Source organism: Delphinapterus leucas, chromosome 3 (genome assembly GCF_059928025.1).
Source record: "Delphinapterus leucas isolate spDelLeu-1000000601 "Yukka" chromosome 3, BTC_Dleu_Yukka2, whole genome shotgun sequence".
NCBI classification, from domain to species: Eukaryota; Metazoa; Chordata; class Mammalia; order Artiodactyla; family Monodontidae; genus Delphinapterus; species Delphinapterus leucas.
The window spans coordinates 36,300,024-36,320,865 of record NC_143131.1 but is presented as its reverse complement, the minus strand read 5'-3'; the positions used below and the strand labels follow the sequence as shown (position 1 = coordinate 36,320,865).

The following is a 20,842-nucleotide window of genomic DNA, read 5'->3' as shown; positions in this document are numbered from 1 at the left end:
CCTGGTGAAGTGTTACCGTAAGTACGTGAAGATCCCTCTCATTCTTTTTTACTGCTGTGTAGTATCCCACAGAAGGGGTGGAAATGTTGAAGGAGGTGGAAATTTAAAATGATATTTTGCCTTACAAAATATGAGAGGATTATTTCTTCTACATCCTTGACAACATTGTTTATAACTAATCTTTCTAATTTTTGCCTATCTAATAAACATAAAGTGACATCTCATTATTTGAAATTGCATTTCCTTGGTTAGACCATCTTTTCATATAATAACTGCTTATTTACATTTACCCTTCCATTATATGTGTTCATTTTTCTTTTTTTGGTGATTATCTTTTTTGTTTTGTAGGTATTAGAATTATGCCTATTAACTGTCAGATTTACATGTGAAGAATACTTTCTCCCACTTTGTTGTTTGTCTTTTAATTTTGGTCACGAGTGTGAGATTACAACTTTAAAGTTTATGTGGTCTTGTTGACTCTATCAATCTTTCACTTTATAGCTTCTGGATTTTATGATTGTTGGAAAGGCCTTTCCCATCCTAATATTATAAAATAATTCCTCTACATTTACTTTTACATACTTCATTTACTTCATACATACTAACACCAATTTAGGAACTAGTTCATCTTTTTCTACTGATTAAAAGGGCCAACTTTGACACATATTAAATTCACATGCATATGAATTGCTGAATCCCATGTTGTTTAGGAAGTTTAATTCTTACATTTTCTTACATACAAATTCTTACATTTCTTACATTCTTACATCTTCTTACATACAATCTGTCTTTAAAGCATATTTACAGAAATTATATTTAGTTTGCTAAGCACGTGACGACATTGGAACTATGTGGAAAATTCTGTTCCTATATTATCAGTGTCAAAGATAAACAAAGCTGGACATTAAAGTGCTGAAAACAGATTTCATTCAGTAACTACTGACTGTAGGGGCAAGAGCTGAGGTCCATCTGATTAGTGCAGAGATGACTGGGCATTTTAATGGAAGAATGAAGGAGTAGGGAGGAGTGAGCGGGGCTCAGGTAGGAAAGGAAGTGAAAAATTACAAAGGGTGGTATCAAAGTGATTAGGCTACCTGTGTCTGCTAGCTGGCAATTAAGGAAATTAGAAATCTATCCTCCCATTGAGACTGGGAGACAAAGGCCCAATTCTTCCTGATAATTATATTTCCAAGGAATAGTTTTCAGGTCCTGGAGAGGACACCTCTGAGTAGTAGGAGGTATGTATACATCTCAAAGGGACAGAGGAAGGATTCATAATTGTAAGTGAATGCTCTGAGTAAGGGAGGTCAGGAGCCAGACATTGGCTAGTATCAATAAATTCTTCTGACAGTCCTGATTTTTTAAAGACAGGAACTCAAAAGGGGGCTGGGTCATCCCTGGGACCTGGCCTTAGGCTGCTAGAAGCCATGCTAGAATCGGTAAGGTTTCTTAGTGAAGGGGTTTGGATGGAGTTGGAGTTGTTACATGCTAAGAGTTCTTTGCAGTTCTCACTAGGCATAAGTCGTCATGTGCAAAACTGACATTCATTTCATAGGATATCTTTGGTAAGCAATTTCCCACAGCTTGAACTACACTATTTTCATAGGACATGTTCATTTTTGACTACAAATACTTCCATAGTTTTTGCCATACACAAAAAGTTATCAGAACACATGGATCAAATTATTATTTTATATTTTGCTGTGTTTCGATTAGGTGTCACAGGGGTTTTTAAGAACACTCCATGTACAAAGTCATTAGCTGATATCTGAGGTAGTTGATTTTTATTGTCATTGAACCAATATTCATTCATACAAATGACCTGAGCTTTTAGACTATCACCTTGTCATAACAGCTCCAAAAGCACTTCTTGTCAAGTAAATTCTCCTGACTTACCTTGGAAGTTGGCTCACATCACTCTAAGGGAAGCCTAAGTACTGTATTAGAAATTGGATGGGTTTAGAAAGACACAGAAGAAACACAGTCCCTACCCTTTTTTGAGGTATTTAGGTAAACATTCTTAGAAAATAGACTTATTGCCCTTGTAAATTGAGTTGTGCTTAGAAAAAGATAATTCAGAAATGTACAAAGAGGAAAGCAAATTTCATTCAGTTTCCTGCCACCAAGAGATAGCCACTGTTAACATTTTGGTTTGTGTATATTTAATATACACACATATATATACATATACATGTACACATTTAAACATATATTCAAACATACCTTTATGAATATCTCTATGTATATATACACATATACATTTTAGTAATTCTACATAAATGGACTCATACCATACATGTTCTTCTATAACCCTTTTTTCACTCAATATTGAATAGTGGACTATTTTCTGTGTCAATAAATATAGATCACCGCTTTAATCATGTTAATGAAGAAAATCCCCCAAATTGATAACAACTTTATAAATTCTTCACACCCCAACTGCAGTGATATTTTACAAAGTTCAAAACTGATCATTTGGGACTTCCCTGGTGGTGCAGTGGTCAAGACTCCACACTCCCTATGCAGGGAGCCAGGGTTCGATCCCTGGTCAGGGAACTAGATCACACATGCATGCCACAACTAGAGTTCGCATGCCACAACTAAGGAGCCCACATGTCTTGACTGAGGAGTGGGCGAGCCGCAACTAAAAGAGCCCGGCTGCCGCAACTAAGACCTGGTGCAACCAAATAAATAAAAATAAATAAATAAATAAATAAATATTAAAGAAAAAAACCTGATCATTTTACCCCTCTGATTCAAATCTTCAGTGGCTTCCTTTTGCCCTTACAAAATGGACCGTGATTCTTGGCACACTTTTCAAGGCCCTACATGACATGTCTCTTGTCCACCTTTACTCATGCTGGATTATTTCTTATACCCACTAGGGCTTTGCATCATCGCCCTTCAACTAGCTAACTTCTGCTGATCCTTAAGGTCCTGATTTAAAGACAATTCTTACAAAAAGTGTTCACTGACACCCCTCTTCCTCTTATGTCAGTCTGTTATACAGTCTGTTAGCACTCTGCACTTCTCACTGACAAGACCCAGAACAAAAATGCATTGTTCGGTCTTAATCTTCCGATAAGAGGTAAATTCCATGAGGCCTGGGACCATGTCCGTCTGCCTTATTCACAACTGAATCCCTAGCCCTTAGCACAGTGCCACATGGAAGGAAGAACTTAATGATTAGTCCGTAGATGAATTAGTCTGTAGACTAATGTACTTTTACAGACCTATCCTCTTATTGACACATTTAACTATAGTGTTTTTTTGCTGTTATAAAAATTGCTTTTTATAATTTACAAAGAAATAAACACATACACATACACATGTATGTTTATGCCCCTCGTTATCTGCAGGAAATTGGTTCCAGGACTCACCGCAGATAAAAAAAATCCGTGGATGCTCAAATCCCTTATGTAAAATTGCGTAGTATTTGCATATAACCTACGCACATTTTCCCATGTACTTCAGATCATCTCTAGATTATTTACAATATCTAATCAATGTAAATGCAATGTAAATAGTTGCTGGTGTGTGGCGAATTCAAATTTTGGTGTTTTGGAACCTTCTGGAATATTTTTTTCCGAATATTTTTCATCTGTTGAGGCTGGTTGAATCTATGGATGCAGAACCCGCAGATTCAGAGGGTCAACTGTATGTATATATAGGGTACAACTTCAAAATTTATATATACAGATCACACAAAGTTTGTAGACCACTACTCTAGAATATGCAGAGAATAAAGATAGTGAAAATAATAATTATCATAAGATACTGATATCAAACGAATTTTTCTTCCAAGGTTCTTATCCAAAATGGGACATGAAGCTTGCCTGTTAAAATCTACGCTGCCTTTCCTCCACATGTGGTCACTGAAAGCAAGCTATACATTCTGTGACCCTGATTTTCCCCCAGTACTTTTCCTACTACATTCCAGGGAATTGTACTTCCGTGCTTTTAGACTTATTATATTCCAGGACTAGGCAGTAGATTAGTCAGTTCCATTCTTTTAAAATTCAGGGGTGTTTCATTAGAAATCAACAAATAGAGCTGCAGGACAAGCCTGAGGTAGGTAGAAAATCCACACATGTAGACATGGAGATAGCAATGTTTCAAGTCACAACTCAAGACTACTAGGAACTGGCTGATGTCCAATAGTGATTTACGTTATTATGAGGAGATATTTATCTTGTTCATTCTCTTGTTTCCCAACTAAATGGCTTTATTTCGTTGAAGGCTGCCACACTCGTTCATCTATAGAGAAGTACATACTGGAAGATTATTACTGTTACTCCATTCTGGGCAGTCAAAGGAAAAATTAGTTTGTGATGTGCATGGAACATAGTATCTAGTCCCCTGAAACACTCCCCTAGGTTTCCAGGTTGAGACTGGAGAAGGAAAAAGTTGGTAATCAAATTGGATATATATAATATATATAAACATAATATTTATGTATATATATATTGTGGTAGGAACACAACATGAGGTCTACCTCCTAATACATTTTTAACTGTACAATACAGAATCATTAACTATAGGCAGTGTTGTACAGCAGATTTCTACAACTTATTCACTTGTTCATCGTGTATAACTGAAACTTTATGCCTGTTAAATAGCAACTCTCCATTTTCCCCTTCCACTGAGCCCCTGGCAGCCACTATTCTATTCTCTGCTTCTATGAGTTTGACTCTTTTAGATACCACATATAAGTGAGAATCATACAGTATTTGTAACCTTAAGGTTCATTTGTTTTGTCACATATGGCAGGATTTCCTTCTTTTGTAAGGTATGACTTTACCCCATTTCCCCTTTTAGCTAATGGCTGTACAATACCCCATTTTATGAATGTTCTGTAATTTCTCTAACTAGTACCACATTTTTGGGTATTTAAGTTGATTCTAATTATTTTGCCATTAAAAACAATACTATGATAAATATCTTAATGCATGTATCATTTCCCACATGTGTGAATATATCTCTGGGATAATTTTCTAGGGATGAAATTGTCAGTGTATTTTAAATTTTCATAAGTATTGCCAAATTTACTTTCATAGAGGAAGTATACATTAGTGACATATACTAGGGAGACTTTCCTACATCTTTGCCAAATCAGCATGTGACAATTTTTGCCTATATTTTGGTGAAAAATATGCCATTATAGATATAATTGCAATTTAAAATTTATCAGTGAGGTAGAGAGCCTTGTACACTTGTTTTCAACCTTTTGTATTTCTTTTTTTATTGGTCAGTTTTAGTGATTTGCAGAGGCTCTTTATATGTCATTTGTTTCATGACCTTGTTTATGGCTTTTTTTACTGGTGTGAATTTTTTAAAAATGTATTTATTACTTTTTGTTTTATGGCTTTTGGGTTTGTGATACATTTATAATGATCTTCCTCATTCTAATATTTAAAAAGCTACTGTATTTTCTTCTTATAGCTAAGTGAAATTTTAAGAATGTGGCATGCCAAATAAATGATGCAATTTAATCATGAAGTCTTTTAAATAAAAATTATTGTACATGTAAATAACCATGGTCACTGCCAAAAATTGAAAACCTATAGTTTTTAAGAATTCAAAATGCATCCTAAAAAATTGGCATTTTATGCAAAAGTAATAAACTCTTTATATATTTTCTATATTTTAAAGTAACTAGGACAATTAAATAATTTCTTGTTGATTATATATATATATGTATATATATGCATATATATATAAATTTACATAATTCCTGAGACATTTCTGCATTAACTCTTACAGGGTATAACCATAAAAGAAATAATTTGCTGGTGTATTCTGTCGGCCTGATAGACACAAGATAGACACAAGTCACTTTTAGATTTCAATCACATAATATTTTCTTTCTATATAGCAGGTCTATGTTTTGTGATGGTGAGTTGGCATAAAGCTTATTGTTCTTTGAAATGATGTCGTCACTTTAACTTGTTTTTAGGATCTTCTACAAAATATGTGGAATTAGAGGTCTTTTTTTCTTTCCCCCCCTACATGTAATGGGAAATGTTCTTTTTATTCCCCCCCCCAAATTTACACATTAGCTTGCTATTTGTTTTTCTGATTACTGACATTTCTATACCACATTTTCTTTATCTATTTATATGTGGATGGACATTAGGTTGCTTCCACATCTTGGCTATTGTGAATAATGCTGCAATGAACACAGGTGTAAAAATATCTCTTTGAGATACTGAAATGTATTTTAAATTCAATATATTTTAAACTCTCACACTAAAACTATATATATATAGTACTTTTAAGAGTTAATTAAAAGTTTTAAAATATTTAAACAATGAGAGAACATACCTAAAGTCCTGCCCTCATCACATTTTTTTTTTCTCATTTTTTGGGTGGTCCTTTTCAGTTTTGAGCCTTATGCAAAAATATTTAACACATGACTGTGATCATTATATAGTACACATTGAATTCTGCCTTTTACAATTATCCGAAACACATACTTAAAGTTTTTACTTTTTAGTGGTGGCAGTGTTCCAGAAGGGGATGTGAGAGAATAGTCATGTCCCAGGTCTCGGGCCCCCTTGGGCTCGAGTTTGGGATGGGCCGCCAAGTGAGCATCCTTGGCTTCATGCAGGAAAGAATTCAAGAGTGAGCCATAGTAAAGTGAAAGGGAGTTTATTTAGAGAGATATACATTCGACAGACAGAATGTGGTCCATCTCAGAAGGTGAGAGGGGCCCTGAGGTGAGAGGGTGGTTAGTTTTTATGGGCTGGGTAATTTCAAATGCCAAGGAGTGGGGGAGTTATTCCAACTATTTTGGGGACGGGGAGGGGATTTCCATGAATTGGGCCACTGCCCACTTTTTAACCTCTAGGTTGGCCTCTGAACTGTCATGGTGTCTGTGGGCGTGTCATTTAGCATGCTAATATATTACAATAAGCGTATATATGAGACTCAAAGTCTATGGGAAGTTGAATCTTCCACCACCTTGGGCCTAGTTGGTTCTAACCAGTTTATGTCATATCCTCAACGGCTGTGGCATTCTTTTAATGGTTGTGTCCTTCCCCCTTCCTTCCTGTCTCAGTATAATAGTCTTTTAAAATGTATTTAGTAATTCAATCAACCTGTGTTGTATTTTATACATATGCTGAGATATAGCAATCTATATTTTTTCTAAATTTACAGCAAATTTTCCTAACCCAGTTCAGGGACTAGTTCATCTTTTTCCGCTAATTAAAAAAACCATCTTTGCCATATATTATTCTGAGTTCTGCCTCCTAACTGCATGATCTTGTAATTTTTAATATGTTAAAATCAGAGTTATACCACAATTGAGTATATATGCTACTATGTTAGAATTGACAGAAAAGTTAAAATATAATTAAAAATTTAATTTCAAGATTCAATGTTTGTGGAACCCCTGAAGTACTTCTGAAACAGGAGGGAAGGGGGCGGGGCACAACCTTTCAAAGAATGACATAGTCATAGGACATGACAAAAACTGGTTAGAACCAACTAGGTCCTGATGGCGGAAGATTGGACTTCCAGTGGACCTTGAGCCTCATTGTAATACATTAGCATCTAAATGACACACCCACCAGTGCCACGACAGTTCAGAGACCAACCGTAAGAGGTTAAAAAGTGGGCGGTAGCCCAATTCCTGGAAATCCTCAACCCTTCCCCAAAATAGTTGGAATAATCTTCCCACTTATTAGCCTATGAAATTACCCAGCCCATAAAAACTAACCCACCCCATACTTTGGGGCCTCTTACCTTCTGAGATGGCCTACACTCCACCTGTGGAGTGTGTTTCTCTCTAAATAAATCCACTTCTTACCTACCGCTTTGTCTCTCACTGAATTCTTTCTGCAACAAGACAACATCAAGAACCTGAGCTTCATTAAGTCCTAAGACCAGGTGTGTGATCACAATTAAAAGCCCGTGGGTTCAAGTCCCAATCTGAGTTATAAGGTTTCACTTCTGCAAAGCTCTTAAGGTATGATGGTTTAGAAAGATATTGGCTATAATTGGATGTTGAACTTTAACTTGTAGCCTATGAGGATTTCTCAAAGCGTTTTAGGAAAGCATATGAGAAGATCACATCTGTATTTGAAATGATAATTTAAAAAGCGGTTACCTTTAGGGGAGAATAGTACTTCATTTGGGAAGCAGCTGCAATAATCCAGGTGAGAGAAACTGAAATTGAAGTCCTGCACTAGGGCAGAATGAGTAAAATTGGGGAGGTGGGGTCAGATTCAAAGATATCCCATAAAGAAGGAGGCATAAATAGTCTTTAACACCATAGAGTACAGGGTTTGAATCCTGTCTGATGTTTCCCAGTTTATGAAAATATAGAAAGTATCTGAGAAATATATACGTTTACAAGGTATAAACTTTTAACACCAGAGTAGTACAAACAGATACTGGTCCAGACATGACCTTTCATTTTGCAGTTCTGCAGCTCTCCTTAACTATTGACCAGAGGAGGCCACATGGCTAGGGAACAGCAGAGCTGAGATTTGAACACAGGCAGTCTAGCTACAGAGTCCACGTTCTTTACTACTCTGCTATCAATATTTGATTCTGAGTTCTGCGGACTCATCCTGTGAAAATCAAGAGGCAAATACAGTTTGGAATACTGTATAAAGGTGATATACAGGTGAGAGGAAAACCAAAAGAGATGATACCCTTCTATGCCAAGTTAAGAAGCGTGGACTTTGGATCTTAAAGGCAATGGGGAAAACCACTGAAATTTTTTAAGCAGAAGTGACATGATCAGACTTGAATGCATGCAAGATACCTCTGGTGTGTTTTGCTCTTTTGAGTTTTCTTTGCACTTTAACATAATTTTCACTTTCATTCCAGTAGTTGAGCCTTCTCCAACCATCGCATGCATTTAGTTGTTTACCATTTTTTCCTAAGAAAAAACTACACTTTAAGCAAAATTCATTTTTTATCCATTGAACAAATATTAGTACACATTAGTTAATTAAAAAACACTATTTCAAAGAATCTACGAAAATAAGAAGCTTACAAAAAAGGTAAACTAGGGAATAATGATTTGCATAAAACAATACTTGTATTTATAAATTTGTAAAATTTCAAATCTATGTCTTTCAAATCTACTAGAGGAAAATTGTCTGAATGGATTTGTTTTCCATATATTAAAGGATCATTGTATAAAATGAAGCACATATATATATGTATATATATATATATATATATATTTTTTTTTTTTGCGGTACCTGGGCCTCTCACTGTTGTGGCCTCTCCCGTTGTGGAGCACAGGCTCCAGACGCGCAGGCTCAGCGGCCATGGCTCACGGGCCCAGCCGCTCCGCGGCATGTGGGATCTTCCCGGACCGGGGCACGAACCCGTGTCCCCTGCATCGGCAGGCGGACTCTCAACCACTGCGCTACCAGGGAAGCCCCATATATTTTTTTTAAGATTCAAATGACCTACTTAAAAACTACAATTACTAGCTAAACCAGTCAAACAACTGGTTTTGAAAACAAGTTTTAAAGCCCCTGATTATCAGTCTGAATACTCCAACTGTGATGGCAGAATGTCCTATCTTTCAGTAATTAGAAAGGATGATGTTACCGCATATTTTAGGAGAATTTAAATAAAAATCCCTCAAACAGAGAATGACAACTTACAGTCTAACCAACTCTGACACATTGTTTTCATTCATTTGATAGAAAGGGAGGGGAATATATATATATATATATATCACATAATATATCAATTACAGCATAAGCAAAAACTCTAAATTTCCGCATATCAGTTTTATAAAGCAGTTTAAGTTATGGTGATTTAGCAGAACACAGGAAAGCAAGAAAATGTGTTCACGCTTATACCAAATTAAGGATGTTGACTTATGTTACTAATGTGTGCAACTTTAATTTTGTTTAACACTGTCTGCCAAAATAAACTTTAACCCCATAACTTAAAATATGTATGTACATAAGAGTTTATTGTGTACAGTTAATGCCACTGTTTTGGCTGCAATAAAATCGATCTTGGAATTTAAAAAATATATTAAAATAATATATGCTATATTATATATATAATAACATAATACAAAATAAACTTTCCTATTGCCTGTCTAAAATCAGACCTTTTGTTTAAGGGCTTTGAATTCAATTCAGTTCTCCCAAGTTTTTTTTTTTAAATCCATCAATCAATTAATTTTCTGCAACATCGGGTCTTAGTTGCAGTGTGCAGGTTCCAGAGCGTGTGGGCTCTGTGGTTTGCAGCACGCAGTCTCTCTGGTTGTGAGGCGCTGGCTCAGTAGTTGCGGCAGGTGGGCTTAGTTGCCCTGCAGTATGTGGGATCTTAGTTCCCCGAATCAGGGATCAAACCCGCGTCCTCTGCACTGCAAGATGGATTCTTAACCACTGGACCACCAGGGAAATTCCTCTCCCAAGTTTTAAGAATGTGGAAGTTAAACTCTACAATATTACATGAGGAAAAGTCTCCAGAATATGATATATATCTGTCACAAACTGCCCCTAAAACAAAGGGGAGCTATTCTTACTAGTTCAGGAAAATTTGGATATTTTTGGGGTTTTTTACTTTTATTTTTAAAAAGTTTTTATTGGAGTATAGTTAATACACAATGTTGTGTTAGTTTCAGGTGTACAGCAAAGTGAATCAGTTGTACATATATTATACATATATCCACTCTTCTATAGATGCTTTTCCCAAACAGGTCATTCCAGAGTACCGAGTAGAGTTCCAGATGTTTTTAAAAAGTAGATTTTACAGAGATTAAAATTGAAATGGTTGTGGAACCAGAAGGAAAATCCGACAGAAAAACTTTTCTATAATTTGTTCAAGCTGAAGATTCTCATATTTTATTCAAAAAGTACAAAATGGAGTCATAGAGTCACCAAAAAATAATAGTGTGTTTTGACCGTTGAGTAATGAGGCTGATTTTTTTCACGAGATTTAAGAGTCACATAGAGTATAAGACTAAAAATATGTGTCTTTTCCTCAGCCAGGAGCAACAGAGTGAGACCAGCCAAGAGAGTGAGTCATATGACCACAGTTTGACACAGTTGCCAATGCTGTTTTCCATTTCATGTGTCCTCTGGAAGGGCGAAAGTGGAAAAGCAGACCCAGTTGTGAAGTTTAGCTTTTTCACATTCTGCCAGCTACCCTATGATGGCGTTATATGTTGTATTAGGACTAGAAATGGGACTTTAGTTCTAAGACCTAAATTTCCCCTCTATCCAAGTTCTTAAAATGTGTTGAAAATAGAGAGCATTGTGAAGTTAATTTCTCCTTATGTCATTGGACAGTCTAACTTGGTATTTTGTTCTCTCAATGACTTTAATTAAAATTATACTAACACAACAATGTAAAGCAATTATACTCCAATAAAGATGTAAAAAATATATATATATATAGTATTCACAGGAAAAAAAGAAATTCGGAGTTAAAAAGAATACCATGAAAGGGCAGTGCTTTTATAGAAACAAGTTAAACTGGACTGGCTGTCCACCGTCTCAGTATACTTGCTAAGGAAGCTAAGGGCTCATTTAATTTTCATGTTAGCTTTGCTTCAACAACTAACAGCCACATTCCCAGGACATGGCCAGCCCTTAATCAAATAAAATGTTTATTGATTCCCCACTTGGTCCTTCCACTCAGCTGCTAAGTACATAGACGGTTCTGAAGAAATCAGACTTTCATTGAATGTATGTGTCATATCAATGCACCACTGCCAACTTGAAGAAACTTAGAGTAACGCCTAAGATTTATTGAGTGTTTATAAATGGGGCCAGAAGCTTTGCATGAATTACCTCATGTAATCTTCAGGACAGTTCTGAGTATTATAAGCAATTTTAATTTGCAGATAAGGACACAGGCTTAGGAAAGTTATGAAACTTGTCTCAGGTCAGTCAAAGGGATACACAGCTGTATGTTTGCATCTGCTGAGTAATAGCTGGGGTTTCTGGGACTCCAGTGCCAGAAAGATCCTGAAAAATGCAGACTTGGATGATAGGGATGGAAAAGAAGGTGTGCTAAAATCAGGTCCCAGAGGCTCAGTCCTAATCTTGCCTTCCTGACCAGGGACAATCTTGACCAGGCCTGTCTGATCACACTTCAAGGAATATGGCTCGTGGCAGGTTCTCAGAGCAAACTTAACTCTACACAAGCCAGGGACAGGTGTGGGAAGAGGGGACTAAGAAATGGAAAACGTGGGAACGCTGTTCAGGCGGGGGGAAGAGAGGCGGTGGGCCTCCAGGCAGGTACCCCTTTGCAGCCCACACAGGTGCCAGACACTGACATGAAAAAGCAGCGAGCTCCGGGAGAGGCCCTCCTGCGCCGCCCGAACGCTAGGCCAAGGCTTATCCCTGACCTTGGTATATATAGACAGATACCCGCGACAGCTCAAAGCCGAGGAGCTGCGGCGGCAAGGGCGCTCAACACGACGGTCTGGAATACGCCCGACGCGAGGAAGCATCCGAGCGCGGCCGGAACGGCACTTTACCCGCGATCCGCCCCGGCCGCCGGCCCCTCCCAGCATCTCTTCTCCGTCAGCCGGAGCCCGGCCCCGGAGGTCCCAGGACGTCACCGAAGCGCGTTCGAGGCTCCAGCCCGCCCCCTGCGCGCCTTCCTTTTCCTCCCGTTCGGTGACGCGGAGGCCGGGGCCGCGCCTGCTGACACACTCACACGCTCGCTTCGGCCCGGCCTGCGACTACCCCCCAGCCCAACCATGGCGGCACTCACACGCCTCTCCTCCCGCCTGCGGTTCTGCCCCTCCTCCCGCCGCCCCGGGGGCGCCTGGTCCAAGGTAAAAGTGCGGGTGAAGAGCAAGGCCGCGTGTCGAACGAGTGCGGACGAAACCCCGAGTGGTGCCAGCGTTTTCTCCTCTGCCCGTACCCACCCGCTCCAGTCCGGGAGCCGGCATCCAGGGCCCCGAGACGCGACGACGCCTTCCTTGCCTGGCCGCTCTGCCGCATGGCCTCCTTGGCTTGGTTCTGCACCTGCTTTCCCGATGGGGCGAAACGAGGCAAAGAAGCGCGCAGAGAGGCTGAGGGGCAGGAGGACGCCTGGCAGCGCCGCCGCGCCCTTCGGGGCTCGCTCGCGTCCTTCCCGGCACGCGTCTCCGCTTCCTTGGCAGCCTTCTGGGAGGGGGCTCTGGCGGCCGAAACGGGACGAGGAGGGTTCGCTTGTTTAAAGGGGGCAAGGGGCGACGGCTGTAGCTGGTAGGTTTGCGCTCCGATATGGGAATCTCGGGGCAGGGGCGCCTCTAGAGGCCCGGAACCCAGCGCTGGGCTAGTCAGGGGTCGGCTTGAGTTCACCGCCAAGGGGATGGAACGTTGCGCCCCACCTCCCGGATAGCTGCGCCGCACCTCTGCGGTGGGACGGGGAACCCGGACTGGAGCCCTTGCCTGGGCGTTTTTTACCTCCCCACGCGGAGGAGCCTGTAGAGGATAGGCGGTGGCTAGAGCGCGGGCTTTGGGCGCCGGCGTCCGTTCTTCCAAGGCTCCTCGGGATTTCCGATTTCAAAGCCTTTTGCAAACCTTGTTCCGCCTTCACTGCAAACACGTTACGAGTGGTAGTATCCTGAGGCATTCGCGGCGCGATTGTTGGCTGATGTGTGGTCTTTTTTTGCCCCATGCTGTCCCCGCCTGTAAGCCCACGTCCCGGTGCGGTTCCTATTCCGAGTCCTCGGACAGGACCAGAGCTCTGAGTCTTGGAGGGTGGCTTACCTCGGCTACGTCCATCACCACGGGAGCCTTTACTTGGAAGAGACAAGGAAAAGTGATGTTTTTACTTAGCAGCGTTTTGAATAATAGTTCCGAGCTTAAAAGCGTGCCTTGCACACTTGAGTACTCAGGGAACTCCTGCCCCGTCCCATTGCTCTCCCTTCTTCCCCACGTCCACTCTCTGAGAGCGGTGAACGCAGAGGGGCCACCAAGCCCCGTAGGTAAGTGCTAGGATGATTTAGACCTGGAACGGTTTACTCTTAAATGCTTCTTAGGAAGCATTTTGATAATTGCAGATAGCTTTGGATATGTAAAGCATTATTAAAAGGGAACTTGACCTTCAGTCAGATTGCTGTGGGCGCTGAAACTAATGCAAATCAGGACACAGCGATATCCTTGGGCCAAGGTCAATATCATTCCTTCTTTTGACAGTTACTTATTTGCCTAAGTGTAACTTCCTCATTTTCTTCAGTATATTGTTAAACTATTCCCGAAACCCAGCAAACCTCTTCTTAGATGGCCGAGCTACAAATTACGGGTTTTTCTGTATCTCATCTCTCCTTTCAGGTTTGATTATCATAGGTCCAACTCCAGCTTCCCTGTGTTCCTTCGGTGCTTGGCACTTAGGGCTCTTACTGCTTATTTAGCCCTTAAATCCTTACCTCCTGCTTGCGTTAACTGTGACACTTGTGTACTTGTTTAACTTTTTGAATGTGTGTACGTTGTCTTCATAACCAGATGAAATTTGCAGAGACCATATTGTATGCCTTATTCTCTGTCTCTCTCAACATTACACACTACCCTGCATAGAATAGACATTCAACATGTTTCATAGGTGGATGAGAGAACGCTGTGGGAAACTTATGTGGTAACCTTGAGAATTTTTCTGCTAAACATACCCAACAGGTAAAATGAGATAGGTTTCTTTTTTATTTATGATAAACATGTCTTTCAAACTTGAGTTTGCATCAGAATTACCTGGAGGCTTTATTAAATAGATTGCTGTGTTCATCCCCAGAATTTCTGATTTAGTAGGTCCTGGCTGGAGCCCCATACTCTGCATTAATAAGTTCCCAGTTGATAATGCTTCAGGTCTGAGGACTGCACTTTCAGAGCCATTGCCATTGACTTCGACTAAAATAGACTGTTGACTTAAAAAAAAAAATATATATATATATATGCACAACGTGAGAGTTGTGAGTTAAGTTTTATTTCGGGCAAAATGAGGACTGCAGCCCAGGAGACAGCGTTTCAGATAACTCTGAAACTGCTCGGAGGAGGCCAGGGGAGGGGCCAGGATACTTAGAAGTTTTGCAACAAAGAGCAGGTAATTGGGGACGTCAAAAGATTGTTGTTAAATAAAGAAAACCAGATATCTCAAGTTAAGGAATTTAGCACTTTTTTTCTCTGTATGGGAAGATGCAAGAGTCTGGGCTCACTGAGATCACTCCTTTGATATGCACCTATCTGGGGCCTGTATTTTTACATCCTGAGTTTCCTCAGGGCTCCCTGCAGGGAGTGGCGGCAGTCTGATGGCTGCTAGATGGTGGGTATTCTTTTCAGCCCGGAGTTTTTTCAGGGCTCATCAGCTCACATTGGAGGGCTTGCAATCGCTGGTGACGGTGACATTCTTTGTTTACTAATATGGCAGGAAATATTCAATTTCTCAGCCTACTTATTCAGACTATCAAACTTTTAATTTCTAAGATTAAAAATATGTTTTTGTGTGTATGTGTGTGTTAAGACAGAATCACATAACTCCTTGCTACTTGAGGGTAGGGAAGAGGAGAAAGCTGTTTGTAACTCAAGCCCTTTCCTTTCTATCCCCGCCTCTACTTATTTCCCTGTGTTTGGGCAGTATGCCAGAGTATACCAGCCTCCTCATCTGACCTTGACCAAGGTTGAAGTTTAAAAGGCCAAAGGTCATTTGGGCAACCTATACCTTTGCAGGTCTCATTTGACTTTCAGTATAGTTCTCTTAAATTTTCTTTTGTATTAATTGACACTTTTTATGAAAGGAGTTTTTGGAGGAAGAAAAGAATGACAGCTCATTTTTGCTGCTAAAAGGACCCCCTCAGGTTCTGTCTGGGAGACTGATAGGCCGTGGATGTGGACTGGTTAAGGGACAGCATCTCAGGAGTCAGGTGTCATTCTCTCTACTCCCTCTCTTTTTTACGTTGACTATATAATGAGAATAAAGGAGAGAGGATGTTGAGTATGAGTGATTGATTACAACACAATCGACTTTATCATTTTTTCCTGTCCATATTGTGGATGAAGTGTAAAGAGGGAAACAGTTTAAAACTGATGGTGAATGCTCGCTAGATAGCCTGATTTGCAACAAATAGTACACTGGGGTAAGACTAACCATGCCTCTCTTGCAGATAACAGTTTGCTACTTTTCTCCAGCATCCATAAACTTCAGGCCCCTTAGGGGAATGAGTTTTTTGGTGTGCTGTTCTTTACTTGTCCTTTCAGGAGGCATTCTTTGACACCCAAGATTGGATCAGGGTCCAAATATGTAGTATTTGTAGTATTGAGAGCAACAGTTGTGTCTTAATCCTTACTATCGATATATTGAAATAAATAGTGCAGAACTTGGCACATAAATTTTGTCACAGTAAATATTTGTTGGTTGTGTTGCTATCAGAAATTGATGCTTGATGACACCGATATTATGAATTTGAGTTCCAGTATACAGGTTATCTACTTTCTTTCACTCTTCCGAGGGGCCGCAAATGACACAGAGTTTTCCTTATATAATAAAAGATATGGATCATAAGGGGATTCTGGTGATAATCTGTGGATAGAGTATGTCCATCCTACTCCTAAGATGAACTACTTACAGCCCAACTCTTTCAAAGATGAGCTAGTGAAATTGTATAGATAAAAATTGAATACATTGCTATACATGGAAAGCAAATGCATGTTTCCAAATGTTTATTCACTTAAAAATGTTTTTTAATGTTTTAGGGATGTGTTTGCTACTTTTCAACCAGCACACGTCGCCATACCAAATTTTATATGGATCCAGTGGAAGCGGTAAAAGACGTCCCTGATGGTGCAACAGTACTGGTTGGTGGTGAGTAATAGTATTGTTTTTCTTTTTATGGTAACAGCCTTATGTTTTTAGCAAAGCAGGGAAATTACAATGGCAAAGTATGTAGATTAGAAATGCCAATTATTTTCCTGCTTAGTTAATAAATGCCAAATATTGGAAATGCCAATTATTTTATTATTTATTATATTATTTTTATTTATTAATTACATATTATCTATTTTTTATTAGTGTCCCCTTCCTGAAAGCTTAGCAAGGTTTAGCACTTTATGTTTTACCTTTTCTTTCCTTTTGTGTTTCTTTTTCTATTATTTTGAAAAGCTGACGCCTTAAATGGTGGTATCTTATTAGTAGTTTTGAAAAATCCGTAGATTCTTGGGAATTCATTGATCTCATCAGCCCACAGCTAGTCACTCTTTTTGTTTCTCCTCATTTTATGAGTTTGAGAGCATATGCCTCTATCTGTTAGTGAGTCTCCCAAGGTCTTTGCTTCTCTTTGTTTAGAATATCTTTTAGCACCACTGTCTCACACTCATAATTGCTTTACAATGGTGTGTTAGTTTCTGCTTTATAACAAAGGGAATCAGTTATACATATACATATGTTCCCATATCTCTTGCCTCTTGTGTCTCCCTCCCTCCCACCCTCCCTAACCCACCCCTCTAGGTGGTCACAAAGCACCAAGCTGATCTCCCTGTGCTATGCGGCTGCTTCCCACTAGCTATCTATTTTACGTTTGGTAGTGTATATATGTCCATGCCACTCTATCACTTTGTCACAGCTTACCCTTCCCCCTCCCCATATCCTCAAGTCCATTCTCTAGTAGGTCTGTGTCTTTATTCCTGTCTTACCCCTAGGTTCTTCATGACATTTTTTTTCTTAAATTCCATATATATGTGTTAGCATATGGTATTTGTCTTTCTCCTTCTGACTTATTTTGCTCTGTATGACGGACTCTAGGTCCATCCACCTCATTACAAATATCTCAATTTCGTTTCTTTTTATGGCTGAGTAATATTCCATTGTATATATGTGCCACAGCTTCTTTATCCATTCATCCGATGATGGACACTTAGGTTGTTTCCATCTCCTGGCTATTGTAAATAGAGCTGCAATGAACATTTTGGTACATGACTCTTTTGGAATTATGGTTTTCTCAGGGTATATGCCCAGTAGTGGGATTGCTGGGTCATATGGTAGTTCTATTAGTAGTTTTTTAAGGAACCTCCATACCGTTCTCCATAGTGGCTGTACCAATTCACATTCCCACCAGCAGTGCAAGAGTGTTCCCTTTTCTCCACACCCTCTCCAGCATTTATTGTTTCTAGATTTTTTGATGATGGCCATTCTGAATGGTGTGAGATGATATCTCATTGTAGTTTCGATTTGCATTTCTCTATTGATTAATGATGTTGAACATTCTTTCTTGTGTTTGTTGGCAGTCTGTATATCTTCTTTGGAGAAATGTCTATTTAGGTCTTCTGCCCATTTTGTTTTTTTGTTATTGAGCTGCATGAACTGCTTGTAAATTTTGGAGATTAATCCTTTGTCAGTTGCTTCATTTGCAAATATTTTCTCCCATTCTGAGGGTTATCTTTTGGTCTTGTTTATGGTTCCCATTGCTGTGCAAAAGCTTTTAAGTTTCATTAGGTCCCATTTGTTTATTTTTGTTTTTATTTGTATTTCTCTAGGAGGTGGGTCAAAAAGGACCTTGCTGTGATTTATGTCATAGAATGTTCTGCCTATGTTTTCCTCTAAGACTTTGATAGTTTCTGGCCTTACATTTAGGTCTTTAATCCATTTAGAGCTTATTTTTGTGTATGGTGTTAGGGAGTGATGTAATCTCATACTTTTACATGTACCTGGCCAGTTTTCCCAGCACCACTTACTGAAGAGGCTGTTCTTTCTCCACTGTACATTCCTGCCTCCTTTATCAAAGGTAAGGTGACCATATGTGCGTGGGTGTATCTCTGGGCTTTCTGTCCTTTTCCATTGATCTGTCTTTCTGTTTTTGTGCCAGTATGATACTGTCTTGATTACTGTAGCTTTGTAGTATAGTCTGAAGTCAGGGAGCGTGATTCCTCCAGCTCCGTTTTTCTTTCTCAAGATTGCTTTGGCTATTCGGAGTCTTTTGTGTTTCCATACAAATTGTGAAATTTTTTGTTCTAGTTCTGTGAAAAATGCCCGTGGTAGTTTGATAGGGATTGCACTGAATCTGTAGATTGCTTTGGGTAGTAGAGTCATTTTCACAATGTTGAGTCTTCCAATCCAAGAACATGGTATATCTCTCCATCTATTTGTATCATCTTTAATTTCTTTCATTAGTGTCTTACAATTTTCTGCATACAGGTCTTTTGTCTCCGTAGGTGGGTTTATTCCTAGATTTTTTTTTTTTTTTTTTTTTTTGTGGTACATGGGCCTCTCACCGTTGTGGCCCCTCCATATGCAGAGCACAGGCTGCAGACGCACAGGCCCAACGGCCACGGCTCACGGGCCCAGCTGCTCCATGGCACGTGGGATCCTCCCGGTCTGGGGCACGAACCCGTGTCCCCTGCATCGGCAGGCAGACTCCCAACCACTGCGCCACCAGGGAAGCCCCTGTTCCTAGATATTTTATTCTTTTTGTTGTAATGGTAAATGGGAGTCTTTTCTTGATTTCACTTTCAGATTTTTCATCATTAGTGTATAGGAATGCCAGAGATTTCTGTGCATTAATTTTGTATCCTGCTACTTTACCAAATTCACTGATTAGCTCTAGTAGTTTTCTGGTAGCATCTTTAGGATTTTCTATATATAGTATCATGTCATCTGCAAACACTGACAGCTTTACTTCTTCTTTTCCGATTTGGATTCCTTTTATTTCCTTTTCTTCTCTGATTGCTGTGGCTAAAACTTCCAAAACTATGTTGAATAAGAGAGGTGAGAATGGGCAACCTTGTCTTGTTCCTGATCTTAGTGGAAATGCTTTCAGTTTTTCACCATTGAGGATGATGTTGGCTGTAGGTTTGTCATATATGGTCTTTATTATGTTGAGGAAAGTTCCCATTGTGCCTACTTTCTGCAGGGTTTTTATCATAAATGGGTGTTGAATTTTGTCGAAAGCTTTCTCTGCATCTATTGAGATGACTATATGGTTTTTATCCTTCAGTTTGTTAATATGGTGTATCACATTGATTGGTTTGCGTATATTGAAAAATCCTTGCATTCCTAGAATAAACCCCACTTGATCATGGTGTATGATCCTTTTAATGTGCTGTTGGATTCTGTTTGCTAGCATTTTGTTAGGATTTTTGCATCTATGTTCATCAGTGATATTGGCCTGCAGTTTTCTTTCTTTGTGACATCCTTGTCTGCTTTTGGTATCTGGGTGATGGTGGCCTCGTAGAATGAGTTTGGGAGTGTTCCTCCCTCTGCTATATTTTGGAAGAGTTTGAGAAGGATAGGTGTTAGCTCTTCTCTAAATGTTTGATAGAATTCGCCTGTGAAGCCATCTGGTCCTGGGCTTTTGTCTGTTGTAAGATTTTTACTCAGTTTCAATTTCAGTGCTTGTGATTGGTCTGTTCGTATTTTGTATTTCTTCCTGATTCATTCTTGGCAGGTTGTGCATTTCTAAGAATTTGTCCATTTCTTCCAGGTTGTCCATTTTATTGGCATAGAGTTGCTTGTAGTAATCTCTCATGATCTTTTGTATTTCTGCAGTGTCAGTTGTTACTTCTCCTTTTTCATTTCTAATTCTATTGATTTGAGTCTTCTCCCTTTTTTTCTTGATGAGTCTGGCTAATGGTTTATCAATTTTATTTATCTTCTCAAACAACCAGCTTTTAGTTTTATTGATCTTTGCTATCGCTTCCTTCATTTCTTTTTCATTTATTTCTGATCTGAATTTTATGATTTCTTTCCTTCTGCTAACTTTGGGCTTTTTTTGTTTTTCTTTCTCTAATTGCTTTAGGTGCAAGGTTAGGTTGTTTATTCAAGATGTTTGCTGTTTCTTAAGGTAGGATTGTATTGCTATAAACTTCCCTCTTATGACTGTTTTTGCTGCATCCCATAGGTTTTGGGTTGTCGTGTGTCCATTGTCATTTGT

General features: G+C 39.3%; 1 protein-coding gene across 3 annotated transcripts in view; it reads left to right on the top strand.

The window, feature by feature from the left end:
• The first annotated feature begins 12,502 nt into the window (after positions 1-12,502).
• Positions 12,503-20,842, top strand: part of OXCT1 (3-oxoacid CoA-transferase 1) — a 145,054-nt gene continuing 136,714 nt past the window's right edge. The window contains exons 1-2 of one of the 3 annotated variants that reach the window (XM_089908811.1): positions 12,503-12,781; positions 16,674-16,782. In XM_089908811.1, coding sequence (XP_089764937.1) covers positions 12,704-12,781; positions 16,674-16,782 — 187 coding nt within the window. In that variant the 5' untranslated portion in view covers positions 12,503-12,703. The remainder of the gene's footprint in view (positions 12,782-16,673; positions 16,783-20,842) is intronic. The other 2 variants (XM_089908812.1, XM_022598418.3) reach the window with 2 other exon arrangements.